Here is a 20,526-nt window from a genome sequence, read left to right as displayed (position 1 = left end):
AAAAAGTTAAAAATCGTAAGTCACAATTTTATTTAATAAGCGTTTATAGTTCAAAATTTTACGAAATCTGTCGAAAACGCGAAAATTTGCAAGTCATTTTGAAGTTGAAAAATCATAAAATTTTTACGAAATAGCGTTACGTTAACGATTTATCCTGAAACGATTTTAAATATTTGTTATTATTCAAAAAGTATAAGTCGTAGATACTTGAAAATTTTACCAGTTATTAAGATTGGCTTTTCCTTTACATGATTTAATTTTCAAAATATTTTGATTTTTTTTGAGATATTTATAGACAACTGAAATTTTCAATTTTTCTGAAAATTTTTTTTTGAAGTTTCGATAAAATTTTTTGGCCCATTCAAAATACTTGAAATTTTAATTAAAGTTCCTAATAAGTTATTCTTATAGTGATTAAAAAATTATAAGAATACATAGGCATAATTTTTTTTATTAGCATTTGAATTTCAAATATTGACAAAATTTCGTCAAAACCATGAATATTTGCAAATTATTTTGTCGTTCGAAATTCATAAAATTGTTTGTATTTATATCTAAGCTTAAAAAAAAAATTCAATACTTAGTTTTACATAAGTTTTGCTTCAAATAGCTATAGAGAAAATATGAAGTGTCATTATAGGAAAAATGTTTTTAGCGTTTGAGTTTTAAATTTTTATGAAATCGCGTAACGATAACGATTTATCCTCCAACCAGGTATATGTATATCTATGATAATATAAGGTATTATGAATTATGATAACTACATGCAATGTTTTTAGAAAAATTGATTAACCATGCCTTATGCAAAATGCGTCCTAATTGAAAAATAATATATTTTTTTTCAAAATAGAATATATGACAATATTTAAATATAATATTATATCCTAGACTGACAAATCACCTCAGTTCAGAATCGTTTTTCGTATACAATGATACCTATCATTGCATTCAAATCTAACCTACTCTTGTCATAGGTCCACCCCACCACCTAATGTACAGCAGAGCGACATCCACTTACCCGCTTTTTTATTCATGTTATGGTATGTAATTGAAGTTACCTAAATAAAAAGTATTGTGTTCACTCTTTTTGTTTTATTTATATTTTCAAATGCTGAATTCAATGCTCCTGGTTCCTACTCCGTAGGCACTTTTAATATTAAATAATTAAAATTGTATCGATTATATAGTTCATTAGTTGATACTTAAAAGTTATGACGAATAATAAATAACTATTCAATCACAGAATTTAAATTACTCGTAGACATATACTAACGAATATACTAGTTCTTATTTTTATATTATTTCCACGAAAATATTGATTTGTATACCGAACAGAAATTAATCGAAAATCAAACATCAATACTTGTATACATTATTTATTTAATTAGAATAAAGTGGGCGAGTTAATGGAAATAATTCTATTGAAATCAGTTTAGTAAAGTGAACACTAAAGGTTATTAATAAACTTAAAATAAAACACGTTGAAATATTATCGACTTAACTCAAATGTTGATCGATTGTTTTTAATTATTACATGGACCTAGACAAGAAATTTTTAAAATGCCTTCATTTGCCAATTATTTTTAGTGAAATTACGAAATTGGAGACATTAACGTCTATAATCATGGAATACGCAGTTAAGTTAAGATATGATTATTACAATGTTGAATGAAGGCACTCAGATGCAGTATTTACGTATAATATTTAAGGTAATGTCTAGTTTATAATTTTATATATAACGGTTGATACGTACTAACCCGAATTGTTGTGAACTTTAAGCATATATTAAAACAATATAAGACCACTTGGATGATTAAACGCCACAATTGTCCAGTAACACGGTACATTCCTATATTATCACCGCAAAAAATACTACTACATAATAATAATATATTTTGAACCACAAAATTTGAGTGCACGTGCAATCATACGTGGAGTTCGCTGGTGGTTTTAAAGGGGAGGAAGGTGATTGCTCCCCATAGACCAGTGATACCATAATATAGTTGTGACGTAAAACTTATGATTAACTAAATTTAAAAATAAATAATTGTACTTTATAAAATTATTATTTAGGTTTCGGAACCATATTTGTTGTGATGCCCACGTAATAAATAACTATTTTATGCTTAGTAGATTCTTACTAATATAAATCAATCCCGAAATCGTATGAAATCATATATTTTTATTTATTGTAGCCAATCGTATTTTTATATATACATAAATAATACATGTATATGTATATTTATTATTATTTTTAATGTTGCCTACTCCCCACACACACAAAAAAAAAAAAAAAAAAAAAATCTTAGACCCACCAATGGCTATGGACCTCAGTTAATTATTGTACATAGGTACTTAATAATATATCAATATATCACTCATCCACTTGCGTATATTATATCAGTGTGTGTGTGTGTGTGTGTGTGTGTGTGTTTTCGTCCGTTTTATCAGCTCAACGTGTAATATGGAACAGTAAATATTCCATTAAACTTTGTGGCAATCAGTGTCAAAATTCCCTACTAGGATTTATAGCGTTTTCTTTCCCCTATTCTTGTATCCCTCCCCTGCACATCTATAACATGTTTGACAAATGGCGGACGGGCGACGGGATCGTACAACAAACTTTCCACTAGGATTTGTGTACAAACTTTACTTTAGTCGACCACTATATAATATACGCTGTGAAATGACGGCCGTCTCACGTATTACATACTATTATATATTATTATTAGAATATTAAATGCATGGTATATATAAATATAATATAAAATCTGCGAGGTTGTGCTACACATTAATATTACTTTTAGAAAGTATTTTAGTGTTACGTTGTATAACGCTCGTAAGTAAATTATTTTTGATAACGTGCGATACGTGTCAGACTCGTTTCATAGCGATGTGCATAGACTGCATAAGTGGTTGGGTAAGTGAAAAAAATAATATACCTACATGCTACATAATAATAACACTAGTCGGTGATGTAAATTCGATGATGGCTCAAGTTCCGGGAGCTAGTGCTCAACAAATAATAGTAATATCGTCGCCATCATGCCAAAACTGGCCAAGTGTTTAATTGTAGTTTTGAGAAAAGGTAATTTGAATGTTTAATATCGATTTAAAAATCCAAAACTTAATTAATGTTTACAAACCTAATATCAATAAAACCGGAATAATATACTTACCATTATTGTACTAAATTTTAAATCATAATGTTTGGTTAAATTAGTAAATCGTAAATTTACCAACTTAAAATTTTAGTAAAAAGTGATCATGTGACAATGTTTCACTTGAAATATATAATATATTTAACTCTAAATGCTTAAAGTTAATGTGGAGTTTTCTAATTAAGTCAACTTACGTAGAACTAAGGGAGCGACGAGCAGTAAAAGTTCTTACTATTGACTTACTAGTTAATATAAATTAGACAGTAAATATTACATGAACTAATGTTCAAATATACAAAAGATGCCGTTTGATTTTCGTTCAATTTACTATGTTCCTTTAACAGAATAACGAATTACTAATAGCAACATTATAAGTATTTTCATTTATTTTTAATTCTAAGGAATACTATATTGGTATTATTATTCCTTTTTTTTATACCTATCTGTTATAAATAATTATGTGTATAATAGTATAGGTACTAATTTAAACTCCTTGTCACCACAAATAGCACGATTGCTAGATACAGTAGATACCTATTACTGTAATGTCAAAATTATAAAAAATTACAATAAAAATAAATAAAAATCCGTTTAGGATTATATTTTGTTTTCATTAATTATTTAATTCAAATGTAACACATTTATTGCAGTTACCTTCACAACGATGATGACATACATTCAACGACACCTACTATACAGCAGAGCGACTTCCTCAGTATTTTACAACTATAGGTCACACCTTGTCATTGTTTAATTTGTTTGAAATTATAATTAATTATTAACCATTTCACTAAACTAAACATATTCAACTTAATACTTAATGCAAACCAAAGTAGTACGTAAGCTAGCAATTACATGTTTGAATAAAACATTTATTGGTTTATTTTTGATTAAAGCCCTAGTGCTAAGAATAAATTAAATTATAACAATATGGTATGTACTATACATATATAGTATAATATGCGCCATACGGCATGATTCAGTAGCATATATATTATTATTATTATTTAATAAAATTATGTTTACCATATACGCTTCACAATAATAAAAAAAATAGGTAAGTACCTAATTGTATAACACGTGCTATAAAAAAGTAATATAACATGAGGAGACCATAATATCAGGTGATGGAACCCAATGAGTTTCATTTTTTCACTGATTGCTTTTTAATATTATATATTATTTTATTTCAGTAAAATGTTTACCTGTGTAACATTTTCTTTTTTTAATCATGGATAAAATATATAGCTTGTGTAATTAATGAAATTTGTGATATCATATATAGGTATAATATCGGATTCGTAAGAATTTTTTTTTTTTAATTAAAAAAAAATATATATTAAATTAAGTCTTAATCTTATCCATGGTTATATTATGTGTTGGATTGTAACTTAAAATACCAATTATTTTTTTAATTAACCGAAATCCGCTTATTAATGGGATCGTTACTTTATACTACTCGTATGTTTAAATAATTTTATTAATATGAAAATTATAACTGATTAAAAGTAATGTCTTAAAAATTGTATCTCTTGATACCTATACATATTATTATTTCAACATTGCCAATAAAGTTCGGATAATATCCGATAATGCGATACGGCTGGATTATATTAATATTATTATAATGTTTGTACATCGTGGTCACGATGATTAAATCTATGGTGAAATTTTAACGACGCCAACACAATGCATATACTTATAATATACCTCTATTGTGTAATAGGTACTCATATATTATGATAGGGCTGGTTCTTTGAGGCGACCCTACGGCGGTGGCGTCGGCGGTTGCAGTTAATTTTTACTGATTGTAAATCTCCTCTTGACATCGATAATAATAATAATAATAAAACCTAACGGACAACGACAGTATATACAGTGTAATCCAATTAAACGGGATGCATTAGTTTTAATATAAAATGTATATTATAATATATTAAATTATGTCCACGCGGAGGTGGCGTCAGGCGAGGAAAAAGGAAAATCATCTGTGACGAAAAAAAATACAGTCAAAATTATCAAATATTGTTTTGGACAAACGCCAATTGACGATTATCGTGTCAAATCCCAAAACTTTTGATTTTTTTTTAACGCACATCTAGCTATAATGTTATTAAATGGCATGATCACGTGGGTAATGTTTTTTCTCAATAATGTTACTGAAATATTCCCGTTAATTGAAATTTCTGAAAGGACCAACGCTATCTCGTACGTTACAACACTGATCATTTGTTTATGTAAAACATGATAATTTATATAATTAATATCGATGGTGTTTATAGTTGGTTTTAAACGATTGATGGTGAAAGTAATATGATTTTCACTATTTTGTGTAGGTGTTGTAAATTGTAACTAATAATCGTAACAGTCATTACCATGTAACATCATATTTGACGTAATAACTCATTCATACTGAATAATATCGTACGAAAAAAATACGGCACTCGCAAAACGGGATTTCGTATGAATTGTTTCTTGGGAGAATAGTTCAAATTCAAAGCGAATAATATATATTATAAATCTTCTCATGTGGTTTTCCACATTTTTTTCTTCATTATCTAATCATTTGTCGGTAGACGGATGATGTTTAAACTTTAAAGTTTTAGTTTAAGGTGTACCTAGGTACGAGTTTACTACGTACTAAACTGTAATTCGACTTGTCGTGGCTTTTAAAATTTCGCATTAAAAACAGGTATTTCCTTCCGAATTGGTTCCTGTACACCAAAAACTTATTTTCAAATACTAATCCCAGGATTATTCGAACGGCGTGTACCTGTATCTAGATTTGTGCCTTTTCGGATTCTTCAAGAATAATAATATAGCGCAATGCGTCGTTAGTCCAGACCTCGGGGCTTGGAACTTTATAAGTACACCATTAGGAAAGTCAGTTTCGGATATCTATTCAAATTCCGAAAACTGTTAATGCATAAAATGAGCACAATAATATTGGTGTAAAGTAATTTTTTAACAGCAATATTTATATTTTTAAATATTTTTTTTTCTTTCTACAGAAACTTTGGCAATGGTAGTGACAAACAAAGCAAAAGATGGAAATATGAGGAATTAATTTTACGTTGTCTCACTTGAATGTAAATTCAACATTAAAATAAATACGTAATAAATATTTTCTGAATAAAAAAAGCTATAATTTTTCATAACTCATGCAAAATTAACGCAACTCAGCCATTTATCGTACCAAAATTTCATTATTTTAATTCTTGTTGCGTAATTCGTTTGAGTTTTAATGCATATTTCACTGTTTTTTAACTACATAAAGTTTTTAAACCTGATGATTACTCTTTCACGAGTAGAATGTTTAATACTTATCAAGTTTAGCCATTCAAGATTAACAATATTTTTTAAATTACGACCTCTTTTTTTTTTGACAATATCCACCCCATTAGTATGAGAAAAAGTTTAATATAAAATTATTAAATTGACTTTAAGAATCTTTTTATTTTGCTAATTGCTATACTAAATTGCACAATTCATTATTTAAGTGTAAAACAAGAACCATTATGGTACACAGGTTATGCACATTATGCACTATTATAACGCACATAATATACAATTAAGCGGGACCGAAGTTGGTCCACGGTCCCATTAGTTTTACATGGATGTATAATTTATATAGAGCTTAACATGTCAAGTTATAATTCGATGTTATAATATAATTATATTATCATACAATTTCAATTAAACCATAGAATCGATTGTTAATATATTTTTTGGGTTAAAAAATTGATGTAAAAAACATTCAATATAATATAGTATAGGAACTAAGATCATAATTCATATTGACATGGAAAGTAAAATTGTGAAAATGATTCAAATTTAAAAACTACTCATGACAGCCATGGGCACAACATTATAAACTGTTTAAATCAAAACTATACCTAGATATTTTACTGCATTTAAAAAAAAATCTTATTTTGGATTAAAATTATGAAGAATATTATGAACCGAATCAGGGTTAGCTAAAACAAAATAATATTTTGAAGGCAGTAAGAAATTATAGAGACTTTATAAAATTGTAGTACTTTTTACCATTTTTAGAATATCTTTATTTTTTACGCATAAGTACCGAAAAACAACCTTGTACGTCTCTCTACCATTTTGTTTTCAATTTATAATGTAGAGGGGCCACATACATGAAACTTTCATTCAACTAGCAACAAAAGAAACCCGTTAACAAACCCAAATAAAAAACAATAGTTTGCTCGCTGCACTCCGAGTGTAAAATAAAACTTTATTTTACAAATACGGGATTTGTATTATTGCTTGAAGTACCGTCTCACCAATTCTATTGGTCTACAAACATACACGTCATTATAGTGAGTATAAATAAAGTTTTCAGTCATCGGTATAGATTTGATCAAGAACATAATATAATATCATGAAAACGTTAAATACCATATACCTCTTGCGTGAAATTATATTACGTTATACACAATTTATAATATGCATCAAGAATCTGTGGATTTTCTATTTCCTCTCCTCGTATACACGGCGGGTAAACATCAAAAATAATGTTCATAAATTATTCGTTGCATTCTTGGTTCATCGTTTTAGAATCAATTCAAAGCTAGTAAACTTGAAAGGTAAGCGTAATAATATACAATATGCGTCATGCTTACATACATAATATTATTAAATACGGTATAAACCTTTACACCTACGGTACTAATATTTCGTCGATACACAAAAATATGTCATTATATATAATTATGTCCAATGATAGTAAAAATTATACATTATATAAAGTACATGGTTATACCTATTGCGCCTATTATATATGAATATTAATCCAATAAATACGCTTAAACTATGGTAAAGAAACTGATCTATCCCTGAGTGAAGATAGTCTGTTAGAAGAAAAAAAATAGATCGGCCATCATTAAGTCTACACAAAAATATACAACACCTATCAAATTTCAGATTCTCAGATCACACTAAGATATCACATGATATACTGTAATCTCAGTACTATTATAAGATCTTAGTGAACTACATGTGGGGTGCACGTCTAATCGTGTAAATAAAAAAACTGAACATGATATGTAATATGCGTCATGCTTATATTCACAGTTATGCACTAATTATTAAATTATGCAACATCTAAGGTAGTATTGATTAATATTTCATCGATACATAAAACATAGAAAACCTTATTATGAACAATACAAATAAGAATATACTATACGTATAGGTATCGCAGACGCCTAGTGAGGAAGGTGATGGCCATATTTAATTAGAATGGAAAATATTTGTTTAAGAATTTTAACTTTTGAAATAAATAATCAAGACTGAAAAATCCTTACCTGTAATTTATTTTCATAATAACGTCCTAAATATTGAAATTTTGAGAAACTGGAAGCTTTGGTTTTGGTATAGGTGCCTACAGTACCTAATAGAAGGGCGGAAATACAATGAAAATGGGATTTTAATTTTAATAACGTTAAAACCATACAGATTAGATAATCATGGTGATATGTGGGATAATAATATAATATAATTATTATTCTAATCTACTTTGTCCGTCGCGCTTAACCTAAGTGGTCGAAATATTTTAAATTTGATATCGTAACAGTGGTTTTTATTTTGATTAATGAATAAGTGACCAGTGTAATTTTACATTGAATTGGTCAAATATTCATTATTTTGTTTTATTATTATTCTTTTTATTGATTTGTAAATAATTCATATTACAAAATATGTAGTGTCAAGGATGATCACATCAGATTTTCAGATGCAACGCTTTTCAAAAACGAATGCCTTCATCCTAAATCATATCTTGTATATATATAAAAAAAAAAAAAAATGATAACTGAAAATTTTGTAAGTTCATCTTTGTTATTATTATGTCTAATACTAGGGAGAACTTACACGTATTTTTTTTAAAAGGATTGTAATTTATTTTAGCTATATGCCTGTTTTCCTGACACTTATTTACACTTTTTTTATGTCGATTCTAATTCATTCCTATTAATTCTCATTGTGACGTAGTTACTTATAAAATATAGACAATATCCGAACTGCAGTTGTTAAATCTATACATATTTTTGAATTTAAATTGGTTGCCGAAAAATATTATGTTATTGATGATGACAGTGATAGAGATTATAGGTATTCATGAAAATAATAACCATGGAAGTCGATACGGTGAAAATTCGTGTATACATGGCATACATCATAGTAGTATATTATATATTATACGAGTTGTTAAAAATATTGGGAACGTTTTAATTACTGTTTTCAATGTTTGCATATTGCAGGTATATGTGTGATGACTTAAATATTAAAGCAATAGCAGATAATATAATGCATATTTATTGTAAGAGTGGTAAGACATTTAATCACCTAATCAATAATATCATATTATCATTTATCAATTCTAAATTTGTTGAATACCCTGTACAATATAAAGTTAAATTTTTTTTACAACAACTTAAAATTAAACAAAAAATATCTAATAAATATTATGAAAATTATTTTAGTCATGTTCATTATTTGTAGAAATATGGTCACCCTACCGTATACCAACACAGTCACCGGACACTCCTAACTTAGTATAACCGTTGTTCATTGTTAACAGCGGTTTGACCGAATGGACCATTTCGGGCTTTTAGTTTTCGTTGGGAACACAAATAAACCTTAGATCTCATTAATGTTGTATAATAATGTATACATCTTGAGTGTACCTCGTCATTTAGTAGGTCATTGTGATAAAGTTTGTTAAATTTGAATTCAATGATAAGTAAAACAATTGTTTTCATTATTTATTTTGATAAATATAATGATTCATAATGGAGGAAGTGGGTGAACCAGAAACTAACCTCACGGTTTTATTATATGCGCTTCAATAGTCAGCCGTTGATAGCCTATCAAGTAAAGTCGTCAACGTCTTCAATAAAAATAAATAAAATTCAAACCATCCAAAAAAGTTATCAAGAAGATAATATTTAAATCCTCACGATTCATGAGAAATAGCAAATACATAATTATATAGAGATAGTCTTATTATAACACTGAAAAAAAAAATTAAAAAACATTCATTGAGACATAAAAACTTTGAATGAGCTCAAGTACAACATAAGGAACAAAATTAAGAATATAATATTATAGACGATTATAAGACTTCAGCTACCATTATGAATTCACATCATGTTGACAATGTTTGTCGACATTTTAATTTCAAAAGTTTTTAAAAAAGAAATTGTTATTATATATATTTCACAAAAATGTTATGGGATCCTTGCATTACATTTTCATACATTTTTATTAAAATTGAATGAACATAAATTGAATAATGAAAATCATTCCTATATATTTTGAAAATTTTTCAATGCCATGAAAACGCTAATATAAATGTTTGATGAAAATGCTAAGTCTAATATATCTTTCTTACAATACTATAAAAAAAATCCCGCAATGGATTTTTATGAAAAATATGGGTGCGTAAATATTACCATTTCACCACTATGTTTGGTTAGTAATTCCCAATACTATTATTATATTATATACAGGCAACTGTACTGGGACTTCCCTTATTTTCGATCCTCAATGTACTTAATAGATCATATACTATTGTATATCCGAGAACATCCTTGATCAATGTATCATGAATATTTGTTTGTCTAAAATGGCAAAACATGATGATACCTTACACAAAAATATAAAATAAAAAAACCAACATCACGATAAAATTCAGTATAATATTTAACCTCTAGTTAAACAGCGGGACTTCTATATACCTCACATACATAGATAAACTACAAATGCTTAGATATATTGTCTAGATTAATTTTTGAGTATTATGTCTACTATATGAATTTAAAAAAAGTCGGTAAAAAATATTCAAAATGTACACTACAATATATTTAAAAAATACCATGTATAACATTTCATGTTTATGCGAATTTGATCAAAATGCGATTTAAGTCTACGAAAATTATTATAGTCCCTTAAGTCAATGAATATTAGTAATGACACTCAGATTATACACCCTGATAAAATAAATATTATATCTCTGATTATGTAAATAAATTAAATTCTGTATTATATACATGCATACTGTATAGTTAGAAAGAATCAATCCTATCTATTTTTTTGAGTTTACTAGTTTTATTTTGGACGTTTCATATTGTACTAACCATGTTTATTGGTCATCTATCTTACTACCTAACATTATATGTTTTATTTATCTTTCATTAACTCTTAGGACGTACTGAAATATCTACCCCACCCATGTGGCCATTATGTCCTTTCATATATTATATTCCTTTTCACAATATTTAAATATGATATATTAAAAATAAGCCTGTCACGTAATTAATATCTTATGTCCATCACCGATCCGGTCTTCAATTTTTAAATTGAATAATATCCTTTTGTTAAACTAGCTATTTTTTCAATTTATGAAGGTACTCTTGTTTTTTTTATCAATTTAACTTTTGTAAATCGATCCTAATATTATGAGAATTTTTGTCCATTTGGCTCACCCCTTGAATCATAAGTGAAATAAATTTTAACATAGCGTAATGAGATTATTGTCATAGTGATGTCGAGCAGTCGATACTAAATCGCCGATACGCACGTATAACCGTAGAAGAAAACTAAGAAAAACCTCTCCATAACAAAAAAAATCTGCTCAAGTATCCGGCCAGACTCCATTGTTGAAAAATATAAAAATCTCTCTATTTTAATTCAGCTATGAGTGGACGACCGTGTGTCAACCCCACGGGACACTACACTTTTAGAGTTGGTAGGTCCAGCCCAACACGGGCTTGAGCGTGACGATTATATCGACCCTAACAGCGGCTGCATAATGGAGATCACTTATTGGGGGCATCGCCCATTTGCGCCAAAAAAAAATTAATTCGTTTTGGGTACAGCTCATTTGCACCAAAATAAAAAAGGTATGTTTTTTCAGACAGTCCATTTGTACCAAATTTACCTGCGTAAACATTTTAAATTAACGACTTGGTTATTTCTTATATTTTAAAGACGTCGTGTCTGTAACGTATAATAAAGTTATTTTTATAAGCCTATAGATTTTAAAGCTTTTTATATTATTACGTTGAAAAATAAAAAAACAAATTTTATATCAGTTTTATCGCAGTGTGATTTCATAACGTTAAACCAAATAATATTTTCTAATTAATTTATTAATGATAATTATTTGAATTATAAATTATTAGAATGGAGTTCACGTGTTCACGACAAGTACAATAGGGAAGAAATGGTTGTTGAAAATGGCCATAAGTATATTTTGGCGCAAAAAATGTTGAACGGTGGCTTTGTTCAAATAAAATATGTCTAGCAAAAATATTATTTCAAGATGGAAAAATTATTAAAAAGCATGGTATGTTGCAAACATTAATTTGTATTTTGATAAAATGTGTTAAATGTAATATAAATATAAATTCACCTAAGTATTATAAAGCAAATAAATTTTTTTCGCAATATTAATTTTTCTTTTTCGTATTTCTCTAATAATAACAAAAGTCACTTAAATTAAACGTTATCAAATTATAAATTATTTTAATTTTAATTTTATAGATTCGCATAATTACGAACACTTATAATATTATAATATTTTTATTATATATCATAAATATATACAATAGTTATTAGTAATAAGTATATAGTTTTTAAAACAATTTGTATTAAATCTGATTATTATTTAAAAAATATTCGTATTATTAAATTTGATTTAAATAAAATTGTATTAATTATTATTTGAGAAAAAAATATATTACTTAATTATATAATTTATTATACCAGGTAAATTTGGCACAAATAGGCTGTACCCAAAACGAATTAATTTTTTTAGTTCAAATTGGTAACACCCCATATTGATGCGGTGATATTGTTATATTTTTATTTAATTAATTTAAAAAACTATATTTTAAAACAACAACGATTATAATAAACTTGTGGACTTATTTAACAATGCTATTGGTCCAAAGTCGGACCACCAAACTGAATGCATGAAATGCGTGTATTAATCAAAAAAGTATAGTCCTGATAGGAATTCACCGTGCATTCCGAGTCATGGGAAAACATGATGAAATTTCATGTTATCTGTGTTAATTGTTATCATCATTATCATGATATTAATATTAAAATCAAATCGGAATGCATCATAATAATATGGCAGCTCCCGTATACGCAAATCTTTTTAATATGGAAAATTACTATACATGATACGCACCCCGTGTATATTATTTTGGTTCAGTTAGTCGGAATTTGCAGCCGGTAGTTATAATATAATATTATACTCGCAGGTGTCAGGTTATCCAGTTGAAGAAAGAAATTCTTTATTTCAAAATCAACTGTTGTTTTTGATGGTATTTTTTGTCGTTATCGTTTTATGTATTTTTTTTTTTTATAATTTTCAAATGACAATGGTAATTCCTTATTCAAAAGCAGAATATTTTGTGGAATACTTTGAATATTTTTTCCCCAAATCGTTGTTCTTTTACGATGTAATAGAAATGATGTAACAAAAACATATGGGAATTTCTTTTTCTGAAAATATTACAAGTGTGCGTTACGTTAAGAGGATGTCAGCGCACTATTTGTTTTCTCTCTCTGGCCCACGCGTAACATAGACAAAACGCATTTACAAAGAATCATTTTTTCTATGTGTTTAAGTAATTTTAGAGTAAAACCTTCCATTACAAAAAAGATAAAGAATAATATTTTTGAGGAAATGACATATCGATTTTATATTTTATTGATATTTGACTTTGTATTTGACTTTCAAAATAAACAAAAAAACACTGTACATTTAAATAATGTTTAAATTATTAAGAGACAATATTTAGACAAATCGATATGTCATTCCCTCAAAAATAATATTTTCTATCTTTTTTGTAATGGGAGGTTTTACTCTAAAATTACTTCAAGATATAGAAAAAACGATTCTGCGCATATGCGTTTTGTCTATGTTACGAGTGAGCTAGAAAGAGAAAACAAATAGTGCGCTGACATCCTCTTAAATAGATCATTCCGTGCAGTCATGTATTATTATAATCTCGTCGACATCCGAGGTCTGTTCTCCACCGCTGCCATTGAAAATGTCTACCGATCACGTACGGCAACCCAAGTGATATCGTTTTATGACGAACCCACGAAACGCTTATCATAATATTGATAATAATAGTCTTATCGGAATCGTATAAAACGTAAGCAACACAGTGTACAAACACAACCGTGAATGATAAGGCGCGTTATCGCGTCGATCATAATGTAAACAAATAAAATCGCCCGACCGTATAATAACAATAATAACAGTGGTAATAATTTTAACACAAAGGACAGAGAATAGATGACGACGGTCGACTTCGGGGCATATTATAATAATAACAATAATAACGATGACGACGGTGATAATAATAATAATAATAATAGGTACGCCACGCGGCCAGTGCGTTTCTTTATTATCGCGCGTGGTGAACTTTTTACCCGTTCCGCTCCGACCTTTATGCGCCCTCCCCGCTCTTAATTGTAACGTTATATTATCATTATTATTATTACTATTATTTCAGTCCTCGGGGAAACGACACGATTTTCCCGTCAGGTTCGGGACAGAGGGTGGTCGGATACGTAAGCAGGTAATTCGATCTCCACCTAAAACCCGTGTGTTGCAACTGTATATCACGCGGCTTTCCCGCAATCCGAGTGTATCACAACGACGACGACGACGACTACGATGATAATATTATTATTATTATAACGATTATGCGTATAGGAATAGGAGATATTATATACTATACGGTTCTTGTGTAACCGATAAATCATATTATCATTCGTTTATATTACATATATATAAATATATTTCGTGACAGGCGCAGGAGACGTAGTCGGTCCACGCCGTGCGTAGGATAGGGTTGAACGGCACAATATTACTATACAAACTCCAATAAATTAAAACAAGTCTAAACTGTGCACCACGTACGGCAGTCGTATAATACAATAATAATGATATTAAGTTAATTAATGTACCTACACAATATACATCATATACAGTGAAATTTCAATTGTCACGTGGCCAACAACAAAATTGGTGTTATAATTAAAAACATTTAAGACTTATCGATTTTTTTTTAAAGTTTAAGTTGTTAAAAAAAAAAAGCGATTGATAATAAACGGCCATGTTGTAATTAAATGCATTCGAATATGGGCCACACTCGCATAACACACAGTATACAGATTACAGATAAGTACCTTATGGCTGATGAATACATTGAAAACCCACCTCTATGACCAGCTTGCTTATTAGTTTATTACAGTCAAAGTCAAACATATGCTTTTGAAACACCAAGTTACAAACATTGAATTCTAGAAACTTACAAGAAATCTGCAAACTTTCATCAAAAGCACTCAATATTAAAATCATTTTTTTTTTAAATTAAACACTTCTCCACAAAATACTTTAATTAAATATTACATAATATGTTGGTGAGAAATATAATATATATAACACACGTCTCATGATATTTTAAGGTTTGTTGTATTCTACAAAAGTAAAATGCATTATCTACTATCCCATAAATAATAATAATATAATTCCGGAAATCGCATTTTTATTATGTATAACCATATCATTATAATACATAACCCTGTGGTCTGCTTATGTACATTTTATAATGTATAATTATTAATGGAATATTGTAATTTGTAAGTATACGTAGGTATATTATTTTTAATAAGCATTTATTTTTTTTAATTATTAATAAAAAATATATAAAAGGTGAATTTGTATAAAAAATTAAAACTGATTAAATGGGATATTCGCATAGCATAAAATCTATATTACAGTGGTACCTACAACATAATAGTATGCGTCTTATATATCAAAAAAATCTACTTTACTAACGTCATGAAACGTATCCAAACGACAGAACTGGTCACCCTAACCGCAGTTTTGGTGTGAGTCCTGCACAGGGACCGTTTTAATACCTACCTACTCGATCCACGTAATGAAGAGAAAAAGTTGAACATTCTAAATTTACAAGTAATAGGTCCCCAGCGTCGTTTGTCTCAACGTGTAAGATCATACTCCACATCGTCTTTCCTCCTTGTCAGTTCATTACCAAAGGCGGCTAAGTACCACCATAAATATTCTCGTGACAAAGTGTCCCGAATCATAGGCGTGGTCGTGTTAGAGAGCCGAGGGCAGTTCACGTCTTCCAAAAACACCACCACAATTGACCGTCGTCAGAAGTCATTTTGAGAAACTTAATGTTTGATTTTGATACGTAGGCGTAAAATATGTTTATTTTCTTTTTTGTCTTGGCAGATCAAATTATTATTGTTATCTTGTTTTGTTTATATAAGAGATGATTTTTTATAAAATGTCTTGGTGTTTATTTTGTGTATTACCTTCCTATCACTTTTTGAGCGGGTGATCTGCTTCAAAGGGATAGGTAAAAAGTTAAAGGACTAAAAATTTAAATTAAGCTCCTCTAACACTGACCAATGTAGTCGTCAACATTCACATTCAGAAGATTAATTTTTTGATACATCGCAGAAAAATATGTTTTTATGAGCAACGATTTGTTTATAATATCGTAATAATCATGGTATTTATTTTTTGATATATTTTTCGTCTTACTTACCACGTTTTGGATGAGAGATCTGTTTCAAAGGGCTAAATAGAATGTTAAAGTATTTAAAGTTTAAAGTAACCTAATCCAATAGATGTTGTAAATGTGGCTGATGTATACATGACGTATTACTTTTTTACAGAGCTTATGACATTATCCAGACAATTTCCATAGAGTGTATACGACGGTAGTCGGTCAAAATATCCAAGGACAAAATATCCACGAACAAAATATCCAAATTTATCCGTTTTTACGTAAATTAGTAGATTACACTTTACTTTCTAATAAAATTAATTCCTAAATATATAAATTACGTTACTATCACAAAATATACTGCACAAACATTAGTCAAATAGTCAAATAATATAAAATAAAATGTAAAACATTTTGTTTTTATGAATGCATAAATACATAAATTTGTTAAAAAAATAACTACCTACACCAGCGGTTCTCAACCTGTGGTACGCGTACCACTAGTGGTACCCGGAAAGCGCATAGGTGGTACGTGAAGAAAATCTACTTTTATAAATAATTAATTTATCAACAAAATTCTATACATATAACAAAAACGTATACATTATTAATAAGCGAAAAAATTGTCAGGCGGTACGTAAAAATTTTCAAATTGTGTAGGTGGTACGTGACTATAAAAAGGTTGAGAACCGCTGACCTACACTATTTTATGAAAATTTAAAAATGTTTAAAAAAAAAAAGTGCGTGTATGTATACTGCGCGTCGATCCATAAGCTGAGCTTGGTGAGTTTTGTTAATATTATATTTATTGTAATTAATATATATAGATATAAATCAACAACAATTAAAAATTTAACGCAGGGGTTTGACTAATGTGTGTACAGTATAGTTTATGATGTTATTAGGTACTATTAATGTAATTTATTTTACAATTCGTAATAATTAGTAATTACTAATTAGTAAATTTTTTAAAACGATTTTCTAAATTTTTAGAAAATAGTGTAGTATATTATTTGACTATTTGTCTAATGTGTGTGCAGTATATTTTGTGATATTATTACAACTAACGTAATTTATGTATTATATAATATATTAATTATATTTATATAATTATTATATAGTAGGTATATTTTTATAATTAAATAATTTGATATTTGAGTTAATTTTATTAGAAAGTAAAGTGTAATCTATTAATTTACGTAAAAACGGATAAATTTGGATATTTTGTCCGTGGATATTTTTACAGTTGGATATTTTGTCCTAGATTCGTATACGACAAACTATAAGCTTTTACACAAAAAATGTACCGAACACATGCATCATTATTATCGGGTTTAAAGAGTTATTAGGTATTATAAGACTAGGTAAGTCAAAATTAGCCTATTAACATTTTTCTCATATACGTGCTCTTTAGTACACGCCTATGATGTGTAAATATTTTTAATAAAACAATCTTCTTTTTTTTAGATACATAGTAGGTATAATAATTTTTTTTTTAAACGATCATAGTTGTTTTAAGTCTATATTTTCTTATAAAACTTTCTAACAGTTAAAAAGGTTTTTTAATCTAACCATAGTCAGTAATGTTTGGTCTACATGATACATGAAATAAATTTGTTTAGGATTGGTGAAATATAATGTGATATCTGGACTGAGAAGATATTAATAGATATGAAGGTGGAGGTGAGGATCAAACAAGAATAGCCCACACGACCCTTTGACATATGCAAATGCAACTGTAATTTAAGCACCCCTTTCTAACATTATAATCTGTTATTTTAACGAACCCCATTGGTTATTATTGAGGTTCATAAACAGTGATAATTTTAAATGCTTAAAATCGTCAATGATAATTTACAATAATAAATTGAATTTTTTTCTCAAAATTTAGGGCTTTAAATGACGTATGAAAAGCACGTCATTAATTCATCGTTACAATTTAGAATTATTTTTATCATAATACGTAATTAAAAAAAAAAAATATTTTTAATTTATTCATTTTCGGAAACAAATGACATTGGACCTTGTTGATACACTTAGAGAACATCTGTGAGTTACAAAATTGGAATATTAACAGGATATCAAACCAACATTGCAGATTACAACAATACTTTGGAGTAATCAAACAATTTGGCTGTATATGAATCAAAAAATATTACAATAAACATACCTACCATTATAAATAAATTCAAAGACGTTAACCCTACAATAATAGAGTTTTAGAGCGATTCAAATCGAAATATGTTCGTTAATGAAAATGTATTGAAATACCTACAATAATAAAGCTTAAGTGCGATTCCATTCGAAAATGTGTTCGTGAATAATTAAGTCGCATATAGGTATGGAATTAAGTTAAGCTAACAGTGAAGTTTTACAGCTAAACTTTATAACTGAAACTCACTACAGCAATGCGCATGTATTGTGTGTGGGGTGCATTATTGTGTTGTTACGGTGGTGGTACGTACCTTCATGTGCGGACTGACTAGGTAGAGCAGTGGGTTGGCTCGGAGCCGTTCGTTTTCTTCTTCCACCCTGCGCATTTCCTCCCTCCTTGCCGAACTCAACACGGATACTTCTTCCCGGGTGATCGAAGCCGGAGCGTTCAGTGGCACTTGCACGTCCGGCAGACTCTTTTTGCGCTGCAGTGCCATCTGGACTGGAATTTCCTGCTCAACAAAACGATAACATTGATTATAATAAAGTAATAATATCATAAGATACGTATAACAGCAATATCATTATAATATTTTGATGCGACAAAATATGTATGTTTTCGAAAGCAGACGAGTCTGTTCATTATAGATATAATATTATATAATATTATCGTTATGTTGTTTTATCTCAGAAATAATAAGGACGTATCATATAAAAATTATTTTCCATCAAACCACCGATGTGAATATGAAGGGTCAAATGTACAATAACCGTATTATTTTTTTTTTTTTAGTTTAACCAAATAACGGATTTTGATCCAATAATGTTGTAAAGAAAAATATATACACAAGTGAGTAGAACAAACGTATTACTTCGATATGTAGTGGCCTAATCATATATAAAAATTTAGTTGTCTGTTACTTAATAATTATTGAGAACCTAGGAGCAACAAACAGTAAACAGATAACTCGTCAATTAATTTTATTTCTTAACAATATTATAGATATTATTAGGTATGACCTCAGGATTCTTGCATACAATCTGAACTTTAAAATGTGTAATAAAATTAATTGTTGCGTTAGTAAAATCGAAAATGCATTGAATGAACAAGTACGTATGATTTGTATGATATTATTATTAAAAATAAAACCCTCTCATAAAATGTTTAATTTAAATTGAATATTAAATTATGAAAAACAAAGACAATAAATGTATGATATAAATATACTTATTGATTTTTTTTTTTAAATATTCTGCCATCCAAAAGAGAAATGAAATTAATTATCCAAAAACCAAAATGTTAGTAAAATTATTTTCGGTTTCTTAATTTATCACTATAATATTATCGTATTTAATCACTTTTTTATAAATTTTTATGCCAAATTGGCAATTAATGCATTGCCAATTTTTGATTTTTTAGGAGATACCTACTGAATTTTACTTTAGTATGGACAATATACAACTAAATAGTTCAATATTACAATTAATGCAGTACCTATGTCCATTGTATTTAATTTTGTTTAAATGTATTCAAAAATATCAGAAAACTACTAAAAATATAAAAATGAAAAAATACTATATAATTATTTTTTGTAAAATATTACGATGTAAATTAAACTATA

The 20,526-nt window shown here is 28.2% G+C and overlaps 1 protein-coding gene across 2 annotated transcripts in view; it reads right to left on the bottom strand.

Annotated features, from left to right (window-relative positions):
• jp (junctophilin) overlaps positions 1-20,526 on the bottom strand; it is a 280,595-nt gene that overhangs the window by 17,713 nt on the left and 242,356 nt on the right. For both annotated transcript variants that reach the window (XM_089218689.1, XM_089218688.1), the window contains exon 11: positions 19,216-19,416. In XM_089218689.1, coding sequence (XP_089074815.1) covers positions 19,216-19,416 — 201 coding nt within the window. The remainder of the gene's footprint in view (positions 1-19,215; positions 19,417-20,526) is intronic.

Source organism: Diuraphis noxia, unplaced genomic scaffold (assembly GCF_037042655.1).
Source record: "Diuraphis noxia isolate RWA-SAM2 unplaced genomic scaffold, SU_Dnox_SAM2 contig0001, whole genome shotgun sequence".
Classification (NCBI taxonomy): domain Eukaryota; kingdom Metazoa; phylum Arthropoda; class Insecta; order Hemiptera; family Aphididae; genus Diuraphis; species Diuraphis noxia.
This window is presented reverse-complemented; position numbering and strand designations above follow the sequence as displayed.